This window comes from Camarhynchus parvulus, chromosome 10 (genome assembly GCF_901933205.1).
Source record: "Camarhynchus parvulus chromosome 10, STF_HiC, whole genome shotgun sequence".
Lineage (NCBI taxonomy): Eukaryota > Metazoa > Chordata > Aves > Passeriformes > Thraupidae > Camarhynchus > Camarhynchus parvulus.
Window position 1 is genome coordinate 6,247,070 of NC_044580.1, and position 27,893 is coordinate 6,274,962.

Genomic DNA, 27,893 nt, shown 5'->3' on the forward strand with positions numbered 1-27,893 from the left:
TCTGAGCTCAGCACTGCTAAATCCCACACTCTGTCATTGAAACATATGGTGATGCACAGCCATGAACAGGAGCAGAGCCCCAGCCCGCAGCCAGCTGAGCACTGTGGCAGCCCCAGCAAGCCTCCTGCTCTCCAAGAGTATTTTCCTGCTGTGTTTTCCTGAAATTGAGGTTGTACATCACCCCTTCCTGTGCAAATGGCTTGTCATGATACTAGGGTGGTTTCTGTTGAGCACCAAGGGTATAAGGACTAAAGTTCAATTAATTTTACAAAATTCACCAAATTTTCTCTGTCTATGCTTCATTATGTGCTTCTCTGTATCTCCATTATGTTTTTTACGTTAATTTCACTTGGCTGTAGGTGTCATGTAACTTACAGTGAGGGCTTGTCCAGATTTACCAAGCTGTTGCAATGCCAAATGTTAATTTCTTAAATGTAAACTTTTAAATGGGTGAGTAAACATACAACACTTAGCCCTTGTGTCTAGTGGTCCTTGTCAAAATGTTTGATAGACATTAAGGTCAGGAAAAATTGCCAGTGGGTACTGTGGAGGCAAATGTTATTGGTCATTCTCATGGGGTGTTCACATCAAACTGGTCTATGGAATTCCTTGCATTACTGTCACAGGCAAGTTTTGATTTGATACACCAAGTTCCCAGTTAGCCTCATGCTGCAGGTATTCAAATACATTCTTGTACCTTTCCCACAGCAAAAATGACCATTTTGATGCATTCAACACAACTAATAGCATTCACCATGCAGCTTCTGTGAAGTGTTTACTATATTTATTTTTTGCCTGCGCTTCTATATTTATCTCATTCATTTTTCACAATGAGTTTGTAGCAAAACCAGACAAAAGATCTGAGTTGAGTACTGTTTTTTCCTTTAGCTTTACAGATAATAGTTTTTTATGGAAATCTTCAATTACTTGGCTTTGTTCATAGTTCTTGGTTTCACAGTTCTCTAGTTAAGATACATGTGTTGCTCACAGCCATTTATACATGGCTTCTGTAAGCTGATCAACTGCTTCTCATATCTTTTTTCAGAAGTTTTACATGCATTTTCCCAGTAAACTGTTTTACATTAACTTATTGGTTGACAAATGTCACTGTAATTTTTTTACCACTTCATCTCTGTGTAATGTAGAAGTCCTGAGATGCCAGGATACATTGTTTTTTCCAAAGGCCAGCAATGTAAGCAAATCAGCTGTGTGGGTTTAAGGCACTGAAAGCTGTGGCTCTGTGGCTTTGGGTGACTCATCCTCAGGAGCTGCCAGAGCAGGTCACACTCGTGGTGGCAGGGCCAGGTCTGGCAGGATGCACTCACTGCCAGCTGAAGTGGGTATCAACATATCCAATCATTTCCTAGCCCAGCTTACGTTAGGAGTTCCCATGGCCACGGCTCTGTAGCACAGGGTGATGCTGAGTGACGTAAATCCAAGGGCAGCAGAAAACTTAATAGTCAAGGCTGCATTAGAGATCATGTTAAACAGATTTCTGGTTGCTCTGTTAGCAAAGTGCTCTGTCCAAAGTGCTCACCCATCCAGCAGGGCATGATCTGCTTCATTTTGCTTTAACTTTAGAGCTCCCGTTAAGGAGCTGAAGCACCTTTAATTTGGATTAAAATGGCAAAGAGCTCAGTGTGTTTTGGTTAGTACCAATCTGTGTGATTAAGCAAGGCTCCTGCTATAACTTAGATCAAGTTTTAGATTTTTGATGCTGAAAAGTATTGCCATGGAGATAGTGGTCAGATGAAATAATCTGCCTGTATAAATGCTAGATTTATATTCCCCTTTCTCTCTAGTTATTTTTTGTATTTAAGTATTTTGGGGATAATTACATATTTACATACATATTTAAGATAATTACATATTTACATACAATATTTAAGATATATTGCTGATTATACACACATATATATCAAGGAATGCAATGGAGAGGGATTTCAGGGAAAAACTTATTTCAGATCATTTAGAATAATAGAATGACGTGTTTACCTTAAGCTTTTCTTTTGACTCTGTCTAGAACACCATTAATAGACAGTTAATATGCAAACACTTTTATTTTTATGTGTACACAAGCCATGAGGAGTGGCTACATTTTTTGGCAGTAACCAAGTGATCTGTTCATTGCAGTCTTAAGGTGCTTCATATCCAGTATGTGCTAAGGTGAATAAATCAAAAGAAATACAGAATGTATAATATAATAAAAAATTTCCTAAGGGGAAAAAAGAAAACAAACTCAAAAAGGATAAGGATGCTGTGAGATCAAAGAGAAGGAAAATAAATTACAGCCTCTTGAGTATGAAGTGTTGTATCATTTACTGGTAAGAAATCATAGGAACTATGGTCTTTGTAGCTAAAAGCCAAAAACATATTATATTGCCAGTTTTAATCTTGCTGTACAACAGGCCTGTAAAAAAACATGAGTTGAGTGCTTCTTCCATGGAGATTTTCTTTGTGAATATATGGAATAGCCTTGCTATTCTTACAGGTCATCAGAATAGTCTTTCCTTAGTGTCCCAAGGCCTACCCCAGGGCAAGTGAGGTGCTCTATTTAAAATGTTACAATAAAAGAAAAAATAATGCCTTTGAACAGAATGAGTTGGTAAAAGAAACTGAAAGGTATAAAGTTTCTGCAAAAGCCTTGTGATTGTCTGGAATAATAGAAATCTTCTGACTTCCTTTACCTAACCCAAACAGTTTGGTTTCTGTAGTACTGATGGGAATTCAACTAATGGCAAATTCTCATCCATGCTGCTGTGGGTGCAGAAAACTCCACATCACCATCTTTGCAGAGTTTAAGAGAAACTTATGGTGGAAATGTTTGTGGATGCATTAGGACTCCACAGGAGTCAGCATGCTAAGAAGCACCTTGTTAATTCTGAGTCATAATGTAACCTTTCAGAGAAAACAATTTCAAAATACTCTCACAAAGTTCTTGAATTATCTATTATCTCTTCTATTATTAAAAAGTGGGTAAAAATTGACTTCTGCCCAACAATACTGGCCATGAGTTAATAAGGACAAAGTTCTCTGCTGTGGTATCCAGTGGTAGCAAAGAAAATCTGACATGGAATTAGGAGTCAACTCATATTTTCTCTACAGACCTGAAAGTTTTCTAAAATTCAAACCCCTCACCAGATTAAACTCTAAAACTGAAGGGGAAAAACAAACATACTTTGTTTCAAAACTTACCATTTGTAGCCAAATATTTGTTGTTAATACTTGATTCTTTTCATCCTGGAGGGAAGAAGGAGAGGAAGAAGAAAAAAACAAACCACAGTTTAGTATTATTTAGATAAAATAATACCATTAAATACATTTGACTATTATAAAATAACCAGTTGTGCTAAAGTACCTTTCAAAGCAACGGGAATCATTGCCATTCACTCATTGGAATGAAAGTTTTCACAGGAACTTTTGAATTTCAATTTAATATTACCACAATCAGTCAAACTGTCTCCTGGGGGTATCCTTCTGCCAGACTCTTCCCTGGGGCTCCATCTTTAATAAAGAGTCTCCAAAGACAAGGCAGATTACAGCAGGGGCTGCCTGTACCACCTTTCTTAGCAGCAGCCCTCTCACTAATTAACCTTACCCAGCAGACATAGGCAGGCAGTGGAAAAATAAGGAGCAAAGTGTGGCTAAGCTCAGCTGAGGGGTGTTGGGGCCATTCTGAGGAGCTTCTTAACGGGCAAGGGGCACCACTGGGGTCAGTGGAACTGTACAAAAAGTGCTGCACCAGCTTTACCAGAAAACTTGTCAGGGCAGGATATTATTATTATTCTTTGAAGGCCTTTTTTCCCCTGCACTCCTGTGACTGATGTAAGTTCAGGTGACACAGCAGGTGTCTGAATGCTGAAGTTGTAGACTTTAATTCTTCACTGCTCAGACACAGGGAAATATCAGTGACCTTTTTCTGTGGAGATACCATATCAGCATGCACCTGGGTTGTGTGAAGCTAATGGAGTATACGATATATGCAGTCAGTATTCCACATTTTCCACTCTGAGCACACAATCCCTGTCCCAACACCAGTCAAAGCTCCATTTACAGTCTGAGAAAGTGTCATAGGAAATTCAGTCACCTGTACAGCCTCAACTGCAAAAGGTGTTCATATGTCTAGACCTCTGAACTTAAATCTGTCCCTCTTGAACTTAAATGTCATTCCTAAATGCCAAAAAAATGGCCAAAAATGTTAAATCACATTTCATACAATTAAAAAACCCTTTTTAATAATACACTTTACTAAAAGTAAATTTTCCTCTTCTGTTCTTGTTTTGTGAAGTACTAACCAAAAAGAACTCCTGAGAAACCTTTCATTGCAACCATTTTAGATCAGCACATTAGTAGGAAGTTACACAGCATGTAAAATCAAATACCCTGCAAGGGACAATGGCATTTTTAAAGCAAGAGAAACCTTTTGAGGAGCAGCATCAGTAAATGCATGGAAGTGTAACTAGGCTGTGTATGATCACAACTAAATGTACAACATAGAAAGATTTTAAATAAAGATGGCAATGTGCATGAATAAAGTCTGCCATCATGCACACTCCTACCTTGCTTAAAAAAAAAAGTAGCATAGAAAATATAAATAGTCACAGACCACAGCTAGTCATTCAGCACTTTTCCTCTCTATTTTCTGCTTCATCACTTCCATGAACCTTTTTCAAAACTATCTCAAGTGGGCAACTCATTTAAATGGCATCCTGGGGAAACAGGTCTCTAACCATTTGCTTTCAGAAATCCATTATTAAGCTCCACTGAATCGGCATGGTGAAGGCATTGCTGAAGATGTCAGCCAGGCAAAGCAGTAATTAACTTGCACTAGTAGCTGTTATTCTCTAGCCCCACAAACATTAATTTGGAGCCTCTCTCAGCCTGCTTACAGTGTTAGAGCACTACAAAACTAGTTTGTATGGGATCTTTAATTCATGAATGAAGAAACAATCTTTAAGAGATCATTCATCTCACCAAAACTGAAGTCTATTGAATGGGGTTGCCAGCTCAGGGCATGTAAAATCTTCATGTTTCTATTCATCATAGGCAATCTTACATGAGACGGAAATACTGCCAATGATAACCTGTACTCCAAAGTTCAGGAACATTTTCTGAAAGCTCTGTGTGCTGTCCCAGGTGAACATGAGAAGTTCCTATAATGCAATGTCCTGGCTCAGCACCTGAGCAAAGCTGAGAGCACCACTGCTGGGGGGTTTCTCTGCACAGCTATAACTGCCTACTCAGAGGTGCAGAGCAATTCAGAATCCATTATGTTGCAAGAAGCCTGTTTCAGGACTATTAGCTGAATGGCATGGTTAAATCCTGAGTTAAATTCCCAGTGTGATCTCTTTCTACACATGAATGGCCCCAGCTTTAATTTAGTGATGTTTCAAAAAGTCCTTTGCAGCAGCCAGAAAGGGATTGTACTGAAGCTGGGTGCTTGAGCTGATGCTGTGCTGTGGGGATCTGCTGGGAGGGCCTGAGCCCACAGCACAGGCATGGGAACTATTTTAGGAGTGGCAGGAAGGAACTCTACCATCAGTGCACATCACAGAGCCAGGCCAGAGAGCTGCCACTGAGCACTCAAAGCAGCAGAGCTGAGGGGGACAGCAGACTGTCAAAGCAGCTGTGCTGCTGGCAGCATGATTCAGCTGCCTGCCACTGCCAGGCACAGGGCAGAGCCATCACAGGTTGGCATGCAGGACACTCTGCAAGTGTATTCTGAAACCCAGGAGTTATTCTGAAGTGTGATCTTTCACTCAAACCTAGCTCAAAGAGCCTATTCTGAGAGCACTGACTCAAATGTGACTTGTACTGTGAAGACAAGCCCTGAGTGAAGATGAGCCATGCTGTTTTCATGGTATTTCTTTCTGTTATTTGAAGCATTTAGAGCCTGAAAGAGAGTTACATATGACCTAAGTAATTTCCACTTGGATCACTATATTTAAGGTTCCATCAGTGTTTGAATCATAAATCATTGCTCCTCAGATATAAAAAACTTTACTGCCTGCTGAGGCTTGGTTTATAGCAGTGTTTGGAGTTTTTAATACTGTTGGTTGGAGCAAACAATTTCCAATATTCTAGTCATTATTGGATTGACTCATCCATCACTAGAGGTAAGGTTCTGATTTTAGAGGGTTTGTCACTCTCTGTGGCCCCAAGTGAAGCTGGTAAAAGATGGGGCAGGAGACGTCCTGCAGGGTTTCTCTCTGCTTAGGAGAGTTTTTTGGACACTGTTTTAAATGCTTCACAGCAAACTACATTAACACTCTTTTCAACAGAGTCGTGCACTACCTCCCTGTAAAATGATGGGTGGGCTTGAAATGCTTCAAAGAACTTCACCAGTTTTTGTCACTTCATTTTGTAAACGCTTACAGAACACTTCATGTGTTTTGACACAAAAACAAGGAAGCTCCTGTTACAAACACTTTCTGCTATAAAGGAGGAAAGAAAAATGGCTTCAGATGTTGGAGAATCTTCCCAACAGAGAAAGAGATCAGGCACTGTATCAGGTTGTTGGGATTAGTGTGGTTTTTCCTCCATACCAGCTGCTCTAAGTTACTTGCTGTTCAGGCAGTAGCCAAGTAGCCCTGCTAATGGAGGTTTAGGTTTCCTTGGCACAGTGGGAGGTGGGTGGAGGCTGCTTTGGCCATCTCCATCCATAACTGCTGAGAGGACAGATGGTGAATTGCTACTGGACTGCTTGTCATGTTCTTTTGTGGCAGTGCAGTTAATGAAAGTAGCTGACATCAGGAGACTTGACTAGTTCTTGATTCATTTTTGAAGGTAGAGATAATAACTTCTGCAAGTCTTTGAAGGAAATCGCACTGTCTCCATTCTTCCAGTTCCCACTCCTGGTTTTGTCTGTTTTTTCAATTTCTACAATCCATTGGACTGATCACCTTTGGAAACACAGTTACCAGTGTCTCAAATTGTCCTTCCCTTACCCTGTGTTCCTCAGAATATATAAAAGAAGAGAGAAACTCGATAATGCTTTGTGAAAGGTGTTAGCCTGGACATTATAAGTTCTGTAATGATATCTGTAGACTTTCAAATGGATTTCAGCACATGTAGCATCCACACTAGAAAAGCTACATGGCAACTGCAAGGGGAAAAAGAACTAAAATAAAGCTGCATGCCTAGAGAGTGGCATGCAATGACGTGCAGCCCCTAGAAGAAACACACACTTCCCAGGGACTAGCCTAAGGTGATATTCTAACTAAAATCTATGAGCTGTAATTTCTGCACTTCAGATTTAGATTCTTTATTTTTATGTGGTTGAATCTCACCTAAATTATAGAAAAAGTTATGGCTCTTTGAACTGGGCTTCAATTACTTCCAACCTTAATGAAGACTTTGTAAGAACATTTTAAGACATCACTTGTTACACCATAATACTATGTTCCTGATTGGAACCCTCTAGCAAAACTGAAACTAATAACTGTAGTCTGAAGTTAACAACACTCTGACAGCCAGCGACAGACATGCAAGACACTTGCTTTACTTTATGTGATTTTCACTTTTGTGTGCTTGAATGTCATCCTACTGAAACCAGCAGGTTAGGCAGTTCATTAGCTCTTATTGTCTCAGCACTTGATCATTAAACATTCTCAACATCTTCTGATCCACAGTGTCAAATTACCTGTGCCTACTGACATTCCCCCCACCTCATTTAAAATCCTGTTATGTTCAATTTTTGTTTCACGCAGCTTGGGGTTTCCTTCCTGCTCCTTTTTAGGGTCATGCACTGAGCTTACTAAACTGTATCAGCTGAAAAAGCCTGAATTCCTACAGGCTTAGTACTGAGAGGATAGGCTGGAGGGTGAGTTAGGCACTCATAAACTTGCCATGCGACAAAAGATTGGTGCAATGTCCATACTTCAGGCAGCCATAGTGGCAGGATGAATCCAAGATCCTCAGAAGTCATGGAGAGTAGTGAGAGGGCTGCATTCCCATCCCTGCCCTGGTGCTGGTGCACAGCAGCTCCCTGTGTGGCAGGAGAGGCCAGAGCAGGGTCTGCTCCAGCTCAACTCATCTGCAGCCCTGAGAGCAACATGGTAACCTCTCAGTCTTCCCACAGTAAGTTAGTGTGGGGGTCTATTGAAAATATCCTCTCCATGTGCCAAGGTTAAAGCTATATTCTTCTATTAAAGGTGGCTCAGGGCTTCTTAGTCATGCAGACAAAATTGAATTTTGCTATCTCAGGGTGAGGATAAAAATCAGTTACTTTAAAAAGCCATCCTGGTGCTTCTGCAGGGATACTAAAATGAAGACTGCAGCTGCTGGCCAAGGAGTACCCCTAATCACCCATGGGTGTGGGCTGGAGCTGCAGCCAGTGTTGATCTTGAAGAATGTAGTAGAGGGAATTAAGAAGTTTGGGGAGGTTTGTATAGGAGTAAAAAGCCAAACAAAGTTGTTAATGTGAAAAAGTGAAAGTTGTCAAACTGAAAATGGTTGTTCAAGCAAAAGAAAGATGAAGAAAAAGTCAGTGTACATGATTTGTGACATAAAAGACTGGAATTCCTGATGCATCTTTCCCACCCGACTTCCTTTTCACCATGAAAGGAATAGGCCAGTGCAATTACCCTTCGCTTCTCCAGTGGTCAGCAATGGACCTTTTTATACAGCAAAAGGGTTTTTACTCAGCTTACAGCACATATTCCCAATTAAGCAGAAAATGCTGTGTAAACAGTTATTGCCACTGCATAAATAATATTAATAATATTCCATGATCCAGCATGTGAGATTCAAGATGACAGAATGTTTCTGATGTCTTAAAAATAGGTGCAAAAGACAAAAAAAAATATTCAATAACATGTCAGAAGTGGAAAATACAAATTTTCACTGTTGCACCACGTTTTTGAGACCTTTCCAAACTTAAATACACACTTTTATTTGGTGTTTTGTCTTCTGCCATACCAGTGACATTTTTGTATAAAAGCAGAGCTCTGGTGCTTATGACTTAACCTTGTAGAGGTACAGCCTCCTGCTGGGAGAGCCAGGCTCCTCCAAAACTGCAGCAACTTCTGCAAACTGTTGTCCAGCCAGGGTTGAACTGCACAGCCAGGATGCTTTGCCAGTTCTGCATGGCCTGCCCTTGGGGTGTTAATGTAAAATGAGGACCACTCCCTTTACATCAGCTGCTGATTTGCCCTCATTCTGTTGGTGCAGAGAGTCCCCTGGAAACTGGTCTTTGTAATTTTGTACTCAGCCCCTAACTAGTGATGCTGCTGAAAGGTGAAGGTGTTTAGGACATCACCACCTTTCCCACATTCCACTGCAAAGCAAATTTAGCCCAAGGCACCTTCACAGCTAGGATGGTACCTGCCTGACTCTTGCTACCTGCTAACTCAGACTCTGGATCCTTCAGACCTTTAGGGATAATTGCAGCTGTGCTCAGGATTTAGTTAAGTATCTCCTGTAGCATTAAGGTTTTATAGTGAAATCTCCAAAACCCAGCATGAAAATATCTTCATTACTTGGTGTGCTTCTTGATATTTGATTTAATTTTTTCTATATTTTTTTAATCAAAGAATTAAACCATAAAGTCCAATCAAAATGGGAGTAGTTAATTAAAATGAAATTTGAAAACTTCTCTTCCACTGAGCTCTTAGGTTTATTAGATTTGTGATGGATGGCATACAAATGGCTCTTCATGCAGTCTGCATGCTGGAGGTCTTTGAAATAAAGAATGGCTCAGGAGAATTGCTCCTGGCTAGGAAAAGTGGAGTTTTGTTGATAGAGATAGCAGAGACTGGCACAGATTGCTGCCATTATCCTTTTTGATTTTTTAGGAAAGGTGACTTTGGACTATAAATTTAATGAGGAATAAGGCAATAAGTGGCTATTCTGGGGCTGAGATACTTAATTGTTATATATGGGAAACAGGTAGAGTTTCCCTCTGTGAACACCTCCTCCTCCCATTAATTTGTGATACAGTGATTAAAGTTCTTGAAGTGCCCTAATCTTTAGCATTTTCCTGGTTTGGGCTGGTTTCACTTATTCAGTTGTTCTTATTTCAACCCATGTGTTTTACCTTTTCTTTCTGATTCTCCTCCCCACCAGGGGAGGGGCCTGAGTGAGCAACTGCATGGAGTGTTTTAATTTCTGGTTGGGGTTAAACCATGCCAGGCATATTCTGAACTCAGCCTGCTGTCCTGAGCATGTTCCATAACCCTGCAGGGCAGAGTGGCAGTCCAGATGCAGTGACAGCTCCTCTGTTTCCTGTCTGAATCCTGTGAGTGGTGTGGCAGATCTGAACCAGGACCAAGGCTAGAATGTACAGCAGGAAAAGAGAATGCAGTGGAAGACTGTGAAAAAGCTGAAAGCAGTGTTAGGGCTAATGACTGTTGTGTGTAGGCTCAATTTTATAAACAAATTTAAAATATTTGTAGAACAGGGCCATTGTTAATCCAGCAAAGTTTCCTGCATGGGACAGGTGGGATTAAGGTCTGATTCTGCACTCTCATTCTATTTATTTTTTGTTTTGGAACCATGTCCTACATTCAGTAATTCATCTGCCTGGCCATATTTACTAGAACTATTTCTTCTATAAATCAAGGAGTGAGCTCCACTATAAATAATGCTGATAAACCAGACATTCCAGCTCAAGTTACCCCTCCTTAGCAAAGTGCTCTGTTGGTGTTGTTACTTCAATTTTGTGCAGTTTCTCACCTTCAAAATATGTCCTGTCTTCATAAACGTTTCCTTAACTAGCCTGTAATGTTTAAAGTTCAATATATGGAAGCTTTATTTCAAAGCAATGCCTGCTTATACCATTTTCCTTTGAAATGCACTCCTCCAGGCTGGTCTATGTATATACATGAAATGCCATTTTTAAAATTTCTTTATAGAATATGCTGCTTAGTGTTTATTGAGCATTTTCCTATCTTGATAGTTTGTCAACATGTCCCATCCAGAACATGTGAAATTGTTCAGACTATTTATTCCCTTGTGGGCTTTTTGTTAATTAAATTATTAAAAATGTGAATATATGAGTAGAAAATCAATAAATGGATTTTTTAAAAATTGCTCTGTAAATCTTCCCTCTAACCTACAAGCACATTATTTTCAGCAAATTAAACACAAGGAAAATTGGGCCTCTCTAGCAAGAGAAGGGCCAGGCTGGGCAGAGCAGTGTGAGCTCAGTGTGAATGGAAATTGGCCCCTGGTGCTGGTGCAGGGGGTCCTGGGACAGGGGGTGCAGAGGCTGGGCTTGAGCCACAGAGGGCTCCAGGTTCTGTGGGATGGAAATTCTGCAAGTCACTCAGGCACACTCCTGAGGAAAAGCATCCAGCAGCTGGGAGGGAGGGAATGGGAGAGGAGGAAAGGAAAGCTCCAGGTGTGAGTGGTGGACAGGTGCCCTAGTTTACAGTTCTGGTCTGTATTTAACACTTGAGCCAGTGCATATTTAATGCAAGGTTTACTATGAGCTTACACATAGTTACAGTTCAGGCTTTAGTAATTGTAGAGTTTGACCTATGTGGAAGTCTGAAAAAATTGGGGATTTTCAGATATGTTCTGTTTAGGTGTTGAAGCCTGGAGTTCCTCTGTCCTGTGCACTGTTCAGGTGTACATGGAGCAAAACAAAGCAGTGAGGAAGTAAACCTGAATACAGCAAACAAGCATGCTTCTACTTAGAGCTGAAGTTCTTAGAAAGTTGAAAAGTTTCTGAAGTTAAAATGCTAAAATATTACTAGAGCGTTCTGTGCTGCTGGGATAGGAGTAGATGTTCATTTTTGGATTTTTGAATATCTCTTTTTTTTCTTAAAAATTAGAAAATACAGTTGGAATTTTACCTGGGTTAAGGTTGAGTTTGGACTATGAGATAAGGAGTCTGATTACTTTGCTTAACCTAATTCAGGTGAACTCTGAGGGGGGGTGTTTGTTTTGCTTTTTTTTTAAACTTGCACTGTTTGTGTCTGGAAAAGGCCAGCATTTTCTCCACACCAACTTGTCTGACATACTTTTGCAAAAAGCATTTGCTTTCTCCCCAGTTTCTTGATATAGCTTTAAAAGAAAGGCAGTTTGCTCAGACCACACACAGGTCTCCCCAAATAGATGCAAATCCATCACAGCAAAAAGCTGCTGCAGAAAGAGCATAAAAGAGTGACCTTAACTCAGAGTATCTGTGTGAGGAGCCTTCTCAGGATGGAAGAAGGTCTTTGTGTTCTGTGAGGTCTGAGAGCTGGGCTGCCATTGGCTGCACCAGGGCTTTGTCCTGGCAGAGGCTGGAGAAGTGGCTTTCACTGAGTTCCAGGAAAAAGAAGTTGAGAGATTATAAATATGTGTGAGAGGCTCATGATGTACCATTTTTGTTACCATGGGGATGTAATTGTAACAGCAGTCTGTCTTTTTTTTTTTTCAGTACATCATTGTTAGCAAGAGATTGTATTTAGATATGAACGCATTCATCTTTGCAAAGACAAGCAGGGATAAGGCATATGAAATGAGCAGAGTACAGCATGACTAATCACATACATCAGCACATCTTGCATGAAAAAATATATTTTGAAGAGCAAGTTACATTTTTCAAGTTACCTTATGAATTTCTGTGATTAATTGTAGGTGTTTCACTCAGTTCAATTTTTGAATATAGCATAGAGCTTAAAGTACACTTAAATTTCTCACAAACATGCAAAGTAATAACTGTCTTCTGTTGCTTTATTTACGAACAATTCTTGATTCTAGTGTATTTTGTAGCAGACTCCTGTTGAGAGGACTGAACCCTGAATTAGTGTTAAGTACTGGCTCTAGGTGCTGATTACCATTGCCAGTGTAAGAGAGAGAGGCATCCCAGCTCTGAACACATGCTGGAACCTGGGAACTACCAACAGTACCACAAGATAAGATCAAAGAATGGAGCTCCATAGCCCCACTCATTACATGGTGTTAAAACCAGAGGGAATCAAAGCCTTTGAACTTGATTTATCTTCCTAGAGGTTAGCTGCAAAACACTGAAATTGAAAGGTCAGGTTGTTACACTTCAATGTACCAGCAGACTGAAGTGGAAGGAAAGTGTGTGTGTTATTTCATCAAGGAGAGAAAAGAAAGTTATGGGAGAACAGGGAGCTGAACCCAGAGCTGTCTCTCCCTCTCTCCCTGTGTGTGATCAGAACATACAGCTCCAGCACTACTGCTGCTGGTGTTCACCTATCCTATTTTTGTGACTAACAGCATCAAAAATTTCCACACCTGACCAGAGCATATTTTCCATGATTTAGCAGCAGCTGAAACTTTTGAGGAGCCCACAGCCACAGAGGCATGGCTTACACAGCCACAAGGAATGGCTCTGTGCACTACGAATGGACATAGGTAAAGCCAGCTTCAGAGGGTCAGATAGCAAAATGCTATTACTCATCCCAGACAGTGTCCCTAACTATACTACATCCTACCTCCATCTTCAGTGTAGGAAAATTAGGCAAGGAGGAGTTGCTCCAAAATTTCTGTGATATGTAACATTACCCATTAACTTGGATGTCTTGGGCTCTCTGGTCAATCTAGGATACAGCACAGCATCACCATGGCAATTAAAAAACTTCCTGGGGAAGGGCAGAGTACAAAATGCATTGTTTATCCTGTTGAATGTCTCTGTAACTCTTGACACAGAAGTATTGCTAAGACACCTCAATAACTCAAGAAGATGAGTCACATTGCAGAGGTTCCAGTTATTCCTTTCCCATCCTCTGATGGACACATTTGAGAGTCCTCTTAAGGGTCTTCCTTTCCTGCTTTCCATGAAAATCCATACTGTCCCCACTTCTCTGGTATGCCTGTAGAGAATCACTTACAGAGGCACTGAGAACTGAGCTTAGCTGAGAGGAATACTTTGATGGAAATCAGCTGTAGCTCTGTTTCTTCACAAATGCAACAAGCGTCATGACTGAAATGTCAGAACACCTACATGGTCCTTCAGGCTGCTTTTTCCACAGCACAAAAGAGCAAATTCTCCTCTGTGAAAAGATTATTTCTGTCTGTGGGGACAGAGATGGAGTGAGCACTCCAAAATCCATAAAAATGCTCATCTGAATTTCTTGAGCTCTGTCAGCGCTCATTACTTTTTCTGTCCTCATTGTTGCATTTAGTAGTTTTGGAGATGGTGGGTAAGAGGCTTCATTCCTTCCTTCCTGCCTTCCTCTCAAACCCTAAACCAGCACACCTGTGTAGTTACAGAGAGTAATTAAGGGGATGCTGAGCACAGAAATGTGCAAACACTTCTGACTGAACACAGAAAACAAGCCAATAAAAGTGCAAAGTAGCAGTGCTGTGTGATTAAACGTGTGCCTGGGTCCCCCACGTCTGCACAGGGTCATTGATCATCTTCCCTTCAGGGGAGTTTTTTATGAGGACCACACAGGGAATGCGGAGACAGGATTATAAACCATGCAAATGTGGCCTCACATCACTACCAGAAGATTTGGGAGAGATGAACTGGATGAATATCATATTCTTATCTTGCTGCCAATGAGCAGCACATGGCTTCATGCCATGCTCTTAGTGCTTCACAGTTAGCTGTTGTTGAAGCCAGGGTTACTAGCCTTTCCTTTTTACAAATCAAATTCTAGTTGCAGTAACAGGCATAAAAATACAAGCACAAGTGAAGGTTAAATCTGAATAGACATTTACTTCAGGCTACTTCTGGTTATTCTTGGAAAATAAATCTTTTAATTTTGAATAAATTAAAAATAAATTGGTTAACAGATTAAAGTAAATTATTTAAGTAATTAAAATTCTAAGTGTATTTTAAAAGATTTATTTTTCTACATGAGTGCTTGTATAAATAGGTTCCCCGCTGCCTACCCATTGTGAGATCTTTCTTTCTTTCTTCCTTTCTTTCTTTTCCATTTTTGTAACTCACATATATATTTAGATTAGGAACAGTTGGATTGTTTAGTAGTCTATTTAGGCTACTGAATATGGTGAAGAGTTCAGGACAAACTGAAGACTTCACATCTGTATCATCTAAATTTGAAGTAATTAACATTTGAAGTAATTAACATTTGAATGTATTTATGTTAATATGCTGCTCAGAGATACAGAATTGTTTGCTTCCAGTCCATTGACAATACTTTGTTCAACTGCTGTCAGCAATATTAGATTTGTAAATGACTGGAAACTTTTGATAGGGTGTGCTTTGCTGAGAGAAAAGCAGGCACTGTATCTACAGGGCACTGAGAATGCAGCCCTGAGCAGAGACAGGACAGGAACAGAAATACCACATAGCTTTAGCAGCATTTCCTGCCTTCCCTTGCCATCATCCCCAAACTTGCTGCAGCACATTCCTGCCAACTTACAGACCCACACAGATCACACCACAGCAGTGGGGCTGGGGCCATGATGGTTACTTGGGAGTTGCTTTTCCCCACATAATTCACCCAGCCCACAGCATCCTCCCACAGCACTTCCAGAAGCCTTCCCAGAAAAGAAATGTGTTCAGCAGGGGCAGCCACCTGCATTTGAACTCCCTTCTCGTGCATGGTGACACTGCAGTCAGAGGCAAACCAAACCCAGGAGCAACCAAGGCAGCTCCCCTGGTTCTGTGCAGAGCAGAAGGGGCTTTCCCAAGGAGCAGCAGGTTTGTGGAGCAGGTAACTGCTCTGTGGGAGCAGAGACCAAACTGTGCACCCAGGGCTGCTCCTGGGCTGGGACAGCCCGTGGTTCTCCCAGCAAAGCAGCAGCAGGGAAAGCACCCAGCAGCCCCAGGGCTGGGAATGCTCAGCTAGCACTGGTACTGCAGGGAGCCAGATCCTCCACTAGTCAAGGATTAACTAGCACTGGTACTGCAGGGAGCCAGATCCTCCACTAGCCAAGGACAAGAACATTTCTGAAGAAATACGGGTCTTTCTATCTTTCCAAGCAAATTGCCACAGATCATAACAAGCTGATCCATATTGGTGAAAATGAAACATGTGAACTTGTGTATCAAATAGCGACATCCTCTGTCATCTTGTACTTCAACATGACAGTCTTTTTGCAAAAAGGAACAACTTTTTTATTACAAGGGGTATATTAACAACCAATATTACAAGGAGTATATTCATTTCAGTCCCAAACTTCTGTAAATGAAAAGCTTTTTATAAGACCAAGTATTATCCAGATCTGACTCCCAGGAATTGCATCTTGCACTGTAATTTTGTTTCATTAGCTGATTACTGAGGACTACTAATTACAAGATGATGTGACTTTGCAGGTTCTGTTGTTCTAGTAAGAGGCCCTGTGTAAAATGTGAAGGCTTTATGTGGTGGTCCCTGTGCTCTACAGCAGTGTCACAGAGGAATCTGTTTCCTAGCACCTTAGCCATGCTTTTCACAGGAAGGTTACAAGCCCTTTTCATCACAACTGACACATAAGTAGATGTTTAGTCACTTTTTAAGTTAATGGGGCATCCATACCAATGCAGTTAGAAAACAAAATATGAGGTACTGAATTTTTATTATTCAAACTGATTATTTATCTCACAAAGAATAAGAAAAATGTCTGAGAAACTGCTTCACTTTACTCATACTAGAAAGAAAACCCTCACAAACAGAAAAACCCCAGCTGATTTGTATTACAAAAAAGTTCCAAACATCTCTCCTGTGGAACCAGAAAGCAGAATATAAGTTCTACTTTTCACATACAATGGACATCTCTAATGTCCTCAAGTGAACTATTATCAGGAGGGTTTTTAATAGCCTTTAGTCAGTCCTTTTTTCCTTCCTGCAAACTGCCTTTAATTAGTGTACATTCATTGCTTCCCATTCCATCCTACACATCCTCCTGTGTTTAAAATATCTTTCCAGACCTAAACACTGTTTGAGAAGACTAAGTAAAATGCTGACAGAAGAATCCAGGAGATCTTTAAAATCACAGGAAAGATGGACAAATATCACAGAAATAAGGTTGCAGTTTCTCTTAGCATATTAATATATCTCACCACAATAGGGTAAGGAGAGGTGTTGTGTGCTTGTTAAAGTAGAGCAATTATAAGAATATTTTAGACTCTTGTCTGATCTGTTCTTCCGATTTCCAGGAAAAGCAGAATACTTTGTTTTCTGTTATAATCCAGTAACTTTCATGCTATTAAATTAACTAAAAATATCAGAAGGCATATCCCAGCACATTTCCAGTTTTCTAAACTCTCAAGAATAAATTATGGTGGAATGGAAATGGTTGCGAGAGGAAAGTGCAAACAGTTTCTCCCTTTAACATGGTGGGAAAAAAGTTCAAGCAGCATACTGAGAAGAAAATGAAGCTCAGAGAGATATTTTCTAATGAATGCTAAAATTAAAAGAATAATGCAGATCTGATGAGCTTCTGCCACAGCCATTGTTTGCAAAGAGGCTGCTGAGGTCTGATAAACAGTTTAAGAACTTCATTAGCACCATTTTTCAATGAGCCTCTTGATTTGGTTGTTTTTATTAGTTTTCCAGATTTAAATTTCTCTTTTTTCTTCTTTATTTCCCCTTTTTTGGCCGACAAGATGTTTGTTTTATAGTCTGTTTCTTTACAGAAGCTGTTATGCTTCTTTGAATGACAGCATAATTTTCTTTTCAAAATTTAAAGATATTTGACATTACTGTCTTGCCCAGTGGGTCTGGGGTATTGGATTGCAAATACTGAATTGCAGGTCCTTATTCAGAGGCTTTGCAAAGCCTTGTATGTAAGTCATTGTAGTCAGCTGGATCACTTCACTGGGTAACACAAAACAAGGACAAAAGCCCTTGAATATATAAAACTAAGTCATGCAAGTAACCAAGGGCAATGTAGGATAAGCAAACTTTGACTAAGTTCAGATAAATGTAAAAAAGTTTGCATGCTTTCATTTATCCTTTGGTCTGCACAAGTGAGTTGAACAGCCTAAAGGAACAGGATCTCCCTTGAGGTTCTGCTGCTGCTTACTACATACAAACAACTATTCAGTGCTTCTCTTTCCCTTAACTAGAAATTTTTTGAAAAGTGAACAGGAGAAACTGGAAAATAAGCAAAAACTGTTGTGTTGTAAATTATTTCATTAGCCAGCAAGCATCTTCAAGAACCATGAAAGATTCCTAAGTAGTGTTATGCAACATAAGCAAGAATTTGAATATTCATGTAGATAAGTAGCTTAATTCAGCTTTCTTAAATAAATTATTAAATGTTGATTCTAAAAAATAAACTAATTTATGATCAAAGTAGACCAAAATGGTCACACTCATACCCACCAAAATGTTTGTCACCATGAGTCTTGTTGAAGAAGTCACAAGTTAAGGTGGTATTGATCCAGTATTCTCCCAAGTTTTGCAATTTGAATCACAGATAGAGCTCACTTTTGTTTTTTGAAACATATGACATGTTAAGTGAAGAACCACCACAGGCAGTTTTGTGAGCAGTTTAAACTAATCTAAACCCAAAGGTTCTCTACAGGTCATGTAGAGAACTAATCCCTCAAAAAAGGATAAGGTAACTCTCACTCAGAGAGGCAGTGGTGAAAGCCAAAGCTGTGGGAGCATGAGCCCAGAACTCAGATTTCTTCAGCAGCAAAGGCTGAGATCAGCTCAGGACACTGCCAGATTGCTGCCCCAAGTTCCATATGGAAAGCTGGTAAAAATTCTAAATTCCAGCCAGAAAGCTGAAAACCTTATATATTGAGAGTGAACCATTGACAGCCACTCAAAGAAAGAGTTCTGACATGTGGGTTTACCAAGATTTCATTCTCTAGCTTTCTGCTATGTTATTCAGAAATATACACACCTTGCTGCAAATGGTCAAGAAATCTGGGATACTTTACCAAAAGTATCTTTTATTATTATTTTCCTGAAAGAAAGATGTCTAATTTTTTCTAGAATTGTTTTGTACTGTTCCCAAGTTGAAAAATAGGAAGTTATGCTTAGATGTTAGGAAAAATCTACCATGATGGTAGTGGAATACTGACTGCCCAGGAAGGTTGTGGAAACTCCTGGACAGGAGCCAGGAAGGCGGTCAAAGTGGTCAGCATTTGACTGGACACAGTCCTGAGTAACATGATCCATTTAAGACATCTTTGCAGTAGGGAAGTGGACAAGATGACCTCTAGAGGCCCTATCCAAACTAAAATAAGATTGTGATTTTTCTACTCATTTAGATAGCAGTAAAAATTGTGTTTGAACTATCACTCTATACCTCGGTGTATTCCCATTCTTCATGCTTGTGTCTCAGAGCAGTCATTTGCAATATAAATGTGTGACCACTTAATTTCTAAGGTTTCATCTTCAGACTTTTGGGGATGAAATACCCTCTGATACTTTCTCTGAATTGTATTAACTTACAGTTGATATAGATAAATGTAAAATGTCAAAATGCTAGGCTAGGCACAAACCTCACACCCTCATGCTCACTGCATTTGTTTTTCTATGCCATTCACTGTTCTGTATGAGATATAGCAGAGTAGGAAAAGCACTGCTGCTGTGTCTATTCCTAGTGTTCCCTAGGCAGTGGCTGAATGTTCTCCTCTGATACTATTATTGAGATGGATGTTACAAGAGAAAACAACACTATTAGAAGGTATTTACCTCCATACAGTGTTTCAAAATGTGGTGGCTGTAATTTTTTTCTCTGTGGAAATTATATCGTATCAGTATATTTCAATAATCTCTTTTTCAAAACTGTATATGCTGGAAATTTTCCTAAGCCTAAATTAGGTTAAGATTCCATGCCAGCACTGAAAAAAATACCAGACAAACAGAAGCCAAAGACCAGTTTTATGTGCAGATTGAGGGATTTCCATGAGGTGAGAAGCAGAGAAAAATTAATAGCTTATCTACATCCTATTCTTTATTTTTACTGCCATTGTGCTGAAGCTATGACCATCCATTAGCCCCTCTTCCTCTCTTTCCTCTAAGGTATGCTGTAGTCTTTGTCTCTTTAAGATTTTTCCTTTTGAAGTCCACTTTTTCAAACCTCTTACTTTCCATTTTGGATTCCATCCTCTTCCATCTAAATTCCACCTCTCTTCTGAATTCTTTTGCTGTATCTCAGGCCTACCATGTACTCCCACTTCTTCCCTAAACACTCCCTTAGTGTCTTAGTTCTCCTCTTCAGTAATACATCCACAAACTGCATTTTTCTCATGCTGCCCCTGCTTTTCTTCCCCACTTACAAACATTTTGTGTAATTTACTATGCCAGCTTGCATTCTCATTAGACAATTAATTTATTCTATTTTCTAGTGAACTCCACTAAGCTGGGGCAATTGGCACTTACAGATCCCTCATTATGTACTGCTGATACTAACATGCATATTAATGTGCAATACCATCAAAAGAAAAACATATCTAAAACCATGGGGTAGAAAATTTCTATTTTTAATAGGGCAGGTTAAAACTAGAAATACAAGGTAGGAGACATCCATTGTATTTAGAAAATATTTCATACACCATCTCCCTTTTCCTGTCAGCAAAGTCAGAGTGGAATGGAAGAGACTTCACCTAAGGAATAGCAGCAACCAGGATCCAGCCTGGCTCAATCTGTTCTGGCAGGGATTTGATGGATTGGCTCTGGAGAGGTCTAACTCCCAATTACACTCAGTGGCTATCAGCTGAGAAGTCATTAAAGTGAATATATAAACTACAGGAAAGTGTGATGGTGACATGTTTTGTTTCTAGCTTGTTAAACCAGTAATTGTTATTGCAAGTAGCTGTCATTCCCACCAGCATTTGCTTCTTGTTGACAATGAAGAAAACTCATTTGTTTTATAGCATGAAGCTTAATTTACTTCATGGTTGATTTCTTTCTTTGGTTGTCAATCCCAGATCTCAGAGAAAGAAATGCAGTGAGTTTTATGGCAAGCAGAATGAGCTGTAACTAAACAGCCAGTTAAAATACCTAAGGTTTCTGACTGACTGTGAAGGGTGGTTCTTGACAGGCACATAGGGTCAAAAGCTCCCTTTTGAATCATATTAGTCAAGACTGCCAGCCACACTCAGACTGGCTAGTGATCTGTGGATATTTTCATTTTGTATGGGTTTTAATTAAATTTGACAGCTCCAGAAGAAATTAACTCTGTGTCTTGAACTTTAGGCATCTGATGGGAAGATAATGGAATTTTGACGTTAAGTACATTTTAAAGACTTTAACTTCCTTATTAGTTGTCATAGCTAGTTGAATTCAGTAAAGATAAATACTGTAAACCCACTTATATGCTGAGTTGCATCTCTGTGCCACTGTGACAGAGTGAAGCTTAAATTAGTCATATTTGAACTCCTGCAGTGCATTGTACAAGTACAGCACAGGAATACCTATTGATATACCAGTCAAGTGTGGTTGTAAATACAGTAGCTATTTAAGCATATAGAATGTAGCAATCTTGTATAGATACCAAAGGAAATAGCACAACTTGGATTTTGGCTGGGATTTCCTCTCCCCTCCATCTTCCAAAATAGGCAGCTCTTAAGTGACCACCAGAAATCAAGAACTTTGGTTTTGCAAATCCCTCCCAGACTATACTGCTTGTTGGTTCTAAGGACAGTTAAATATTTTAAAGGCAAAGTGTGCATTTTGAGCTCCCCTTGAAATATTTTCTACTGCTAAAAATATTGGGAATTTCTGACAAGAGATCTAAGAAATAGGTAAATTGTACTACTTAGTTTAATTCTTTAAAGATGCAGACAAAATTTTGCATTGTGTCTTGAATTACTTGTGCTTTCCAATTTCTTGTAATCTTCCTTTACTATCTCAAATGTCCCTTCTAGGAAGGGAAAATCCACCCTTTAAAACAGTTTCCTAGAAGGTTACAGACTTACCACGTCCATGATCTGCATGAGGCTGAGAGTGAAATAGACAGTGAGTGGCTGGGAATCATTTGCGACCGGTCGCTCCAATGGATTGTAATTTTTCAGCAGCTCCTTGTAAAGCTTCCTTTGGAACTCTCCTTGCAGAGATTCTTTGGGCACAGGAATAAAAAGATAAATAATAAGGATTTTACATCAGAAAAAAGCTCAGGCATGCTTTTTCACTCCTATCAGATATTATGTATCTAATATTACACCTGCTGCATTTCCAGAAAAAATGCCACTGTGTTTAAAATAGTTCATTAGCTACTACAACAAAATTGTAATCACAAATGTTCATCCCAGCCTATAAGGGGGAATTACCTCTTTCATCATTTCTTGGCTGGCCAGGAGTGATACATTCTAAATGCTCGTGGTGCTTTCTCAATGTATACACCCTTTGGTCCAGCAGCAAGAAGTGATGAAGAGGAAATACAGTAGCTGTGATTTGACACCTGTCCTGGCATAGCTATAACCAGAAAAGCAGAACAGAAATACAGTAGAAGGCATCAGCAAGACAATGGGAGAAAAATGGCCACAGGTTAGACTGAGCACTGCTCTGGGGCTGCTTCAGACAGAGAACTCTTTGGGGCAAGTACACTCTGCTTTGTTGTCTGTTCATGCAATTATAAATGAAGTGGGGTACGGTGTTCCTGGCAGAGATGATAGACAACACATTAATATACATGCTAATATTTGGGGATTTCTGTCCTTTTTACACTTCAAATCCAGGGAGGATGCTTATTCTGCCGTCTTTCTGTGGAGAGAAGGAGCAGGAGTAGACCAGGGACAGAGGCAGTTTTCGAGTGAAAGGGAATGTGCGACAGGGTAGAACAGGTTCTCTGGACGTGAGACCTCCCTGTCCCGCTCCAGACCGCCCTCCTTCTTCTCGATTTTCTCGTCCTCAACTCGCCCCGCAAAAAGCCGCAGCCCCTGCCCTGGGACATGCACCATTTAAGTCCCTTGACAGAGTTCGGTCCCCCATCCCCACCGCCCTTCTCCCGCGTCCCTTCCCGGCAGGTCCCAGCGCTGGTCAGCCCTCAGTGCGGCCCGGGACGGGGACGAGCCCCCGAGGCTGGCAGAGGGCAGAAGGGGCCGGCCGGGGCCGGAGAGCCGCCGTGCCGGGAGCACCTGGGGCTGCCCCGACCCACCCGCCCCGCCGCGGCTCCCGGCACTGCCCGCGGGGCCGGCGCCCACTCACCGCGCACGAGCCCCGCCGCCGCCAGCAGCCACACCGCCAGCTCCTGGAGGCCCATCCCGGGAGAGCCGGCGCTGCGAGCGACCGACACACCGACAGCAGCGGCGGCTTCTCCCGCCGCCGAGCCCCGCCAGCCTCCAGCCGCGGATCCGGGCCGCTGGGAGCCGCCGGCGCCCCGGGCACCTCCGGCAGCTCGGCCCCTTCCTGCGCCCGCACCGGAGCTCGCCCTACGGCGCCGCCGGCCCGGGCGGAGCGGAGGGATGCTGACGGCCCGCCTCCCCGACCTGCCTCTCGCCTGATGGATTTCCCTCCCTTCCCTAATCCTCGAGCGTCTCCGGGCCGGAGGGGAGGGAGCGGAGCCGCTCTCAGGCTGCTGCGGCAGCCGGAGCGATGCGGCGCGGCTGGGCGAGGGGGCCCCGGCATTATAGAGCCGAGAGCGGGGGCGGCCCCCTCCCCTGGCGGGCAGCCGCGCCCGCCCGCGCCCGCTGCCCTCCCCGAGCCCGCAGCGGCACCGCGGGGAGCCACGGCTGCTCGGGGACGGGAGAGCAGGGGAGGGGAGCCGGCCCGACTGCCCCGGGGAGCGCGCACTGCCTGCACTGCCCCAAAAGCCAAAGGCCATCAGCCACTGCCGAGCCCCACACCGCTCCCCGGCCCTCCTCGGCACAGGTCATCCTCCTTCACCATCGGCAGTGGCTGCTGCTGTTCTGGGAGAGGTGAATTAGTTCAAAGGGCAGCAGAGTGCCCTGAGCAGGATAACCCCTGCTGGGGGTGAGGAGGGCAGCGGAAGGAGAAGGCAGCCAGGGCATGGACCAGGGCAGGGCCAGTCCTTGCCGGCCTCAGCAGCTTGGCTTAGGTCACATCTAGGGATGAAGAGCAATGGCCACAATGATGTTGCACACATGGCTGTTAAATCCCCAGCAGAGGTGCAGGGCTGGGGGTTCAGGTGCTGGATGTTTTGTCTAGATATGGGGAAAAAGCCTTGGCCAAGGGACATTGCATTTAGTGCTTGACAAACACATGACAGTAAAATGGTGGCTCAGCTCCTGCCTGATACAGGTATAATGCACCACAGTTGGAAAGAGGCCTAGAAAATTCAGTGCATTTTGTTGATTGTCTGGTTCCCATCTGCAGCTCTAAGTGCGATTTTGACATCAAGGATGGGTTATTTCTTTCAGCCCAAATCCCTGCCCTTCAAATCCAGTTGCTACATTAAATGAATGTCCTAGGCAGCTGCACTTAAAAAAGAATGATATTGAAGAAAGTTGTCATTTGCAAGGGCTAACTAAGTGCTTGGTTTTCAAATGACCATCAAACAGCAGTTTATTTAGCCCATGTTAATTTTCAGCTTTAAAAATCCAGGTTATCTGTTTCAGCTTAAGCACTGACCTAATTTATGTAGCTACTGTTTAAGTATTTTTAAATGTTGAGCACAAAAGCAGATGCGTCTTGGGGCAACCTGAATAGTTCAGCAATCGGCACATCATGTGTTCCAGCTGTCACATACAGCAGGACTGAAACTTCCCCTTTTCAAAGGAGCCAACATGCCAGGCAACTTTACCAAGGGGTAGTAGAAACCAGCAAGTGGTAAAGCTAACTCTCCAAAAGCCAAGTAATAGCTGGTGGTTTCTTGGGTTTTGGTTGGGTTTTTTTTCCATAAGATATTGACTTTTTGGACCAGCCAGCAGACAAGAGCAAGCTGCTAGGGGAGCTCTGTGTCATTCGCAGAAAAAACAAGTGTTATTATTCATTCAGCCTTCCTGTGGCAGTGCTCTTAGTATCTGGATTTTTGCCTTGTCTCATTTTGGAAAGGACTCGTTTTCTTTTCCTCTTCAACTGTTATTCACTGCTGTTTTGGCACAGGTGCCCCAGATATTTTTGGGTGTTCAGTAAACAGCATGAATTGTTCAGGCAAGAAATTTGGAGAGGAAATCTATAGTTCATGGCTGACCTCTACTGTTGGCTCATTTTTTTGCTTTACACTTGGCTTTGTTGACAGCTGCTTCACCTCTCCATGATAAACACAGGGTTAACACCATGCACAGCCCAAGGTCTCAAAAGGTAAAATCTTCAGGGGATGAAGATGCTGAAACCCCAAATTTCTGTAGTATAAGTGAGGAAATAATTTTTAACTACTTCTTTTGTAAATCTTGATTTATATGGTTTGCGGCAGTCTTGTTTTCATCTGATGTTAGCAGATTGAAATTTACAGGCACTTCAGGAATTCTTTTGATATTCTTTAATAGCAATCAGCACCTCAATTCCTTGGTTAAACTCTGTTCAATCAGGTACATTCTTACTAAAGGTTTTACCTTTTAAGTCAGAGATTCTGCTGTGAATGCACACAAATGGCAGGAAAAAGTCTTATCTGCTTTCTGTAGACATCCTGGCTAATAAAAGTTAATTTCACAAACATTTATAGATATAGTGCAGATACTAGCAAAGAAAGGTTTAAAAAAATTTACTGAAGTCCTCTAAAAGCCTTTATTTATGGCACTGATTATCTCTGTAGAATTTGATGCCCAGAACTTAAAAGCAAGCGGTGCAGTCTGTGGCCAGCAGAGGCTTTCTTTGCCTGCGGGGCCCACTGGAGGCAATACCCACTCTTCTCTCAGCTTTGATTCTTTTCTCTCTGCTGGACAGCCAGGTGATTTGGAGACAGCTATTTCCTCTCCCTACACCATAACTTCTTAGACACAATGATGAATGTGAGTTCACTCTACAGTTACAGGCCCTAGAAACCATTGTGGGTCTCCCAGCACACCTTCCCAACACAGCTGGGTGTTTGCCAGAAAATAAACAAGCCCTTAATGTCTGTTTGTTTCTCACCTACATGGGGCATGATTAGAAACAGCCAATTGTGTGTCTGTCTGTTTGTGAATAACCAATTGCTCAAGGACACAACATTATGCACAGATCAGGTCACATATATCAAGGTCAGGCATAGAAAATGTGTGTGCTAATAGTGTGGATCTAGTACCAGTGTGCTGTCTATTGCTTCTTTATCTGATAAGCAAAGAAGGAAATAAGTCAATGTGCAAAAGACTTCATTCAAGTGCTATTTCAGGTCTATTTTGAGTCTGAGAGAGGCACAGAGCTGCTAGAGAAACAGCTAGAGAAATTACCAGATGTTCAGTTGCCCAAGGTTTATAATATCCCAGAACTGAAAAAGAGAAATATCCTTTTTTTCTCTTTGAATAGATTTGCAGATGAACAAAATCGGGCCTCTTCCTGCTGTGGCAGAAGATGATAAAATAGCCCTGAGAAGAGGCTGATAGTGAAGAAGTGACCATCTTGTACTGTATCCATCTACAGTGCCTGCAGCACTTTCTGACTTTGATCTAACTATTGTGCAATTGCAATGACCTGGGGCTCCATATCAGAAAATAATCTTCTTTTCCTTCTTTTTAGAGGAATAGGTAAAGCAGGCTAGGATTTTAAATGGTAGTTTACAGTATATGTTAGATGCCCACATTTTCTTGAATGTTATTTGAATTAAAGTACCTCTTTATTTGTTAGCAGCTTTTTTTTCTTTAAGATAGTCTAGTAATTGCATCCCGTGTTATTAGTTATTCTCTGTTGTTTACTTTGCCCAGTGAGTAGTCTCAGGGATTGAGAATGTACATGTGACGAGCTTGATTTTTTTTTCTGTAAAATGTCCTGAAACATTATATGGTTCTTCCTTGCAGGAGTTAGCAAGTAGTTTTCATGTTGAGTTTTCTATTGAAGGATGAATTACTGATCTGAAATATGGTTAATTTTCTGATTGAACTTTATATTCTCTACATGCTAATTTGAACAGAGGTTCACAAAGGCAATGTCTTTCCCAAATTCTTAGTCCCTACACCTGTATGTGATTTCCAGAAAATGTTCCATTCCCCAAATTGTCATCTGTTGGGAAGGATAAAGAAGAGCACAACTATTCTATTGTTTGAAAACAACAAAGCTGCTGCCCTGCCACTTTGTAAAAAGTAATTACAGAGAGTATTTCTGAACAGTGCTCAGATGTGAGGAATAAATATTTGTCAAATTTGCCTAATGACTGCATAACTCATGAGTAAGACTTGTGGTCATTTCTGTAATGCAAACGTTTTTCAAAATTCATATTTGTCTTTTATTACTGTTATCATACACTCACATTAAAGTGTGAGCATATTAAACAACAGTGGCAGCACCACTGTGCTCCTGTGAATGGAACATCTCAAATGCTGTAACTACAGAGATTTCTCAGCATATCTACCCTACAGGTGCTTTTCTCTGTCCAAAGAAATCCACATTTTCACTGACATCATGCTCAGCACATTTGCATTTTGATTTCTGTATAAGGAATTATTGTTCCTCTCATTTCAGCCTCTGTCAGGTCCTTCTGATGCATTTTCAGGGCTTGGCATTCATTTCTCACTGAAATACAAGTCATATTACAGAGCTGCTTTGCCATCTTTTTGGATCAGTGTGAATAACAGAAAGTTGACAAAACTGCTTTTCTTCACCCCGGTTAGTTTTAAATAACTACATAATTTAGGGTTTACAGAAGCTAATTAAAGTTGATAGGGAATCTGCATTTTAGGCCTACAGCTTTAACAGATCCTCATCTATAAGCATCTGAAGATTTTTCTTGTCCTAAAGCAACACACTAGAAATTTTCCTTTCCCGAAAAAATTACCATCTGCTGCAATTTAAATAACTAACACGAATTCCACAAAAATGGTCACTTGGTCTGTAAAGACCATTCTAATAAGGCTTTTGACCATAAAGCTAAGCTCAAACCTCTCAAAGACAGTGTTGTAGCAAAACTGAGCAAATTCATTTAAACTTTGGACTTATATTTGAGGCAGGGGACATGGGACAGTTAATTCCTCCAAAGCCAAACTTCTACAGCCAAGATTTCTAAAAGGAAAACCAGTCAGGATGCTCTCATCTGCTAGAGAATACTGA

At 41.2% G+C, this 27,893-nt stretch overlaps 1 protein-coding gene across 1 annotated transcript in view; it reads right to left on the reverse strand.

Moving 5' to 3' along the window:
• The window catches only part of LOC115907634 (neuronal acetylcholine receptor subunit alpha-7), a 38,754-nt gene extending 15,562 nt beyond the window's left edge, over positions 1-23,192 (reverse strand). Inside the window, exons 1-3 of the mRNA XM_030955630.1 lie at positions 22,965-23,192; positions 21,737-21,876; positions 3,196-3,240 (exon numbers count right to left, since the gene is read on the reverse strand). Of these exons, the coding sequence (XP_030811490.1) occupies positions 3,196-3,240; positions 21,737-21,876; positions 22,965-23,019 (240 nt within the window). The 5' untranslated portion in view covers positions 23,020-23,192. The remainder of the gene's footprint in view (positions 1-3,195; positions 3,241-21,736; positions 21,877-22,964) is intronic.
• Between the last annotated feature and the right edge of the window lie 4,701 nt (positions 23,193-27,893).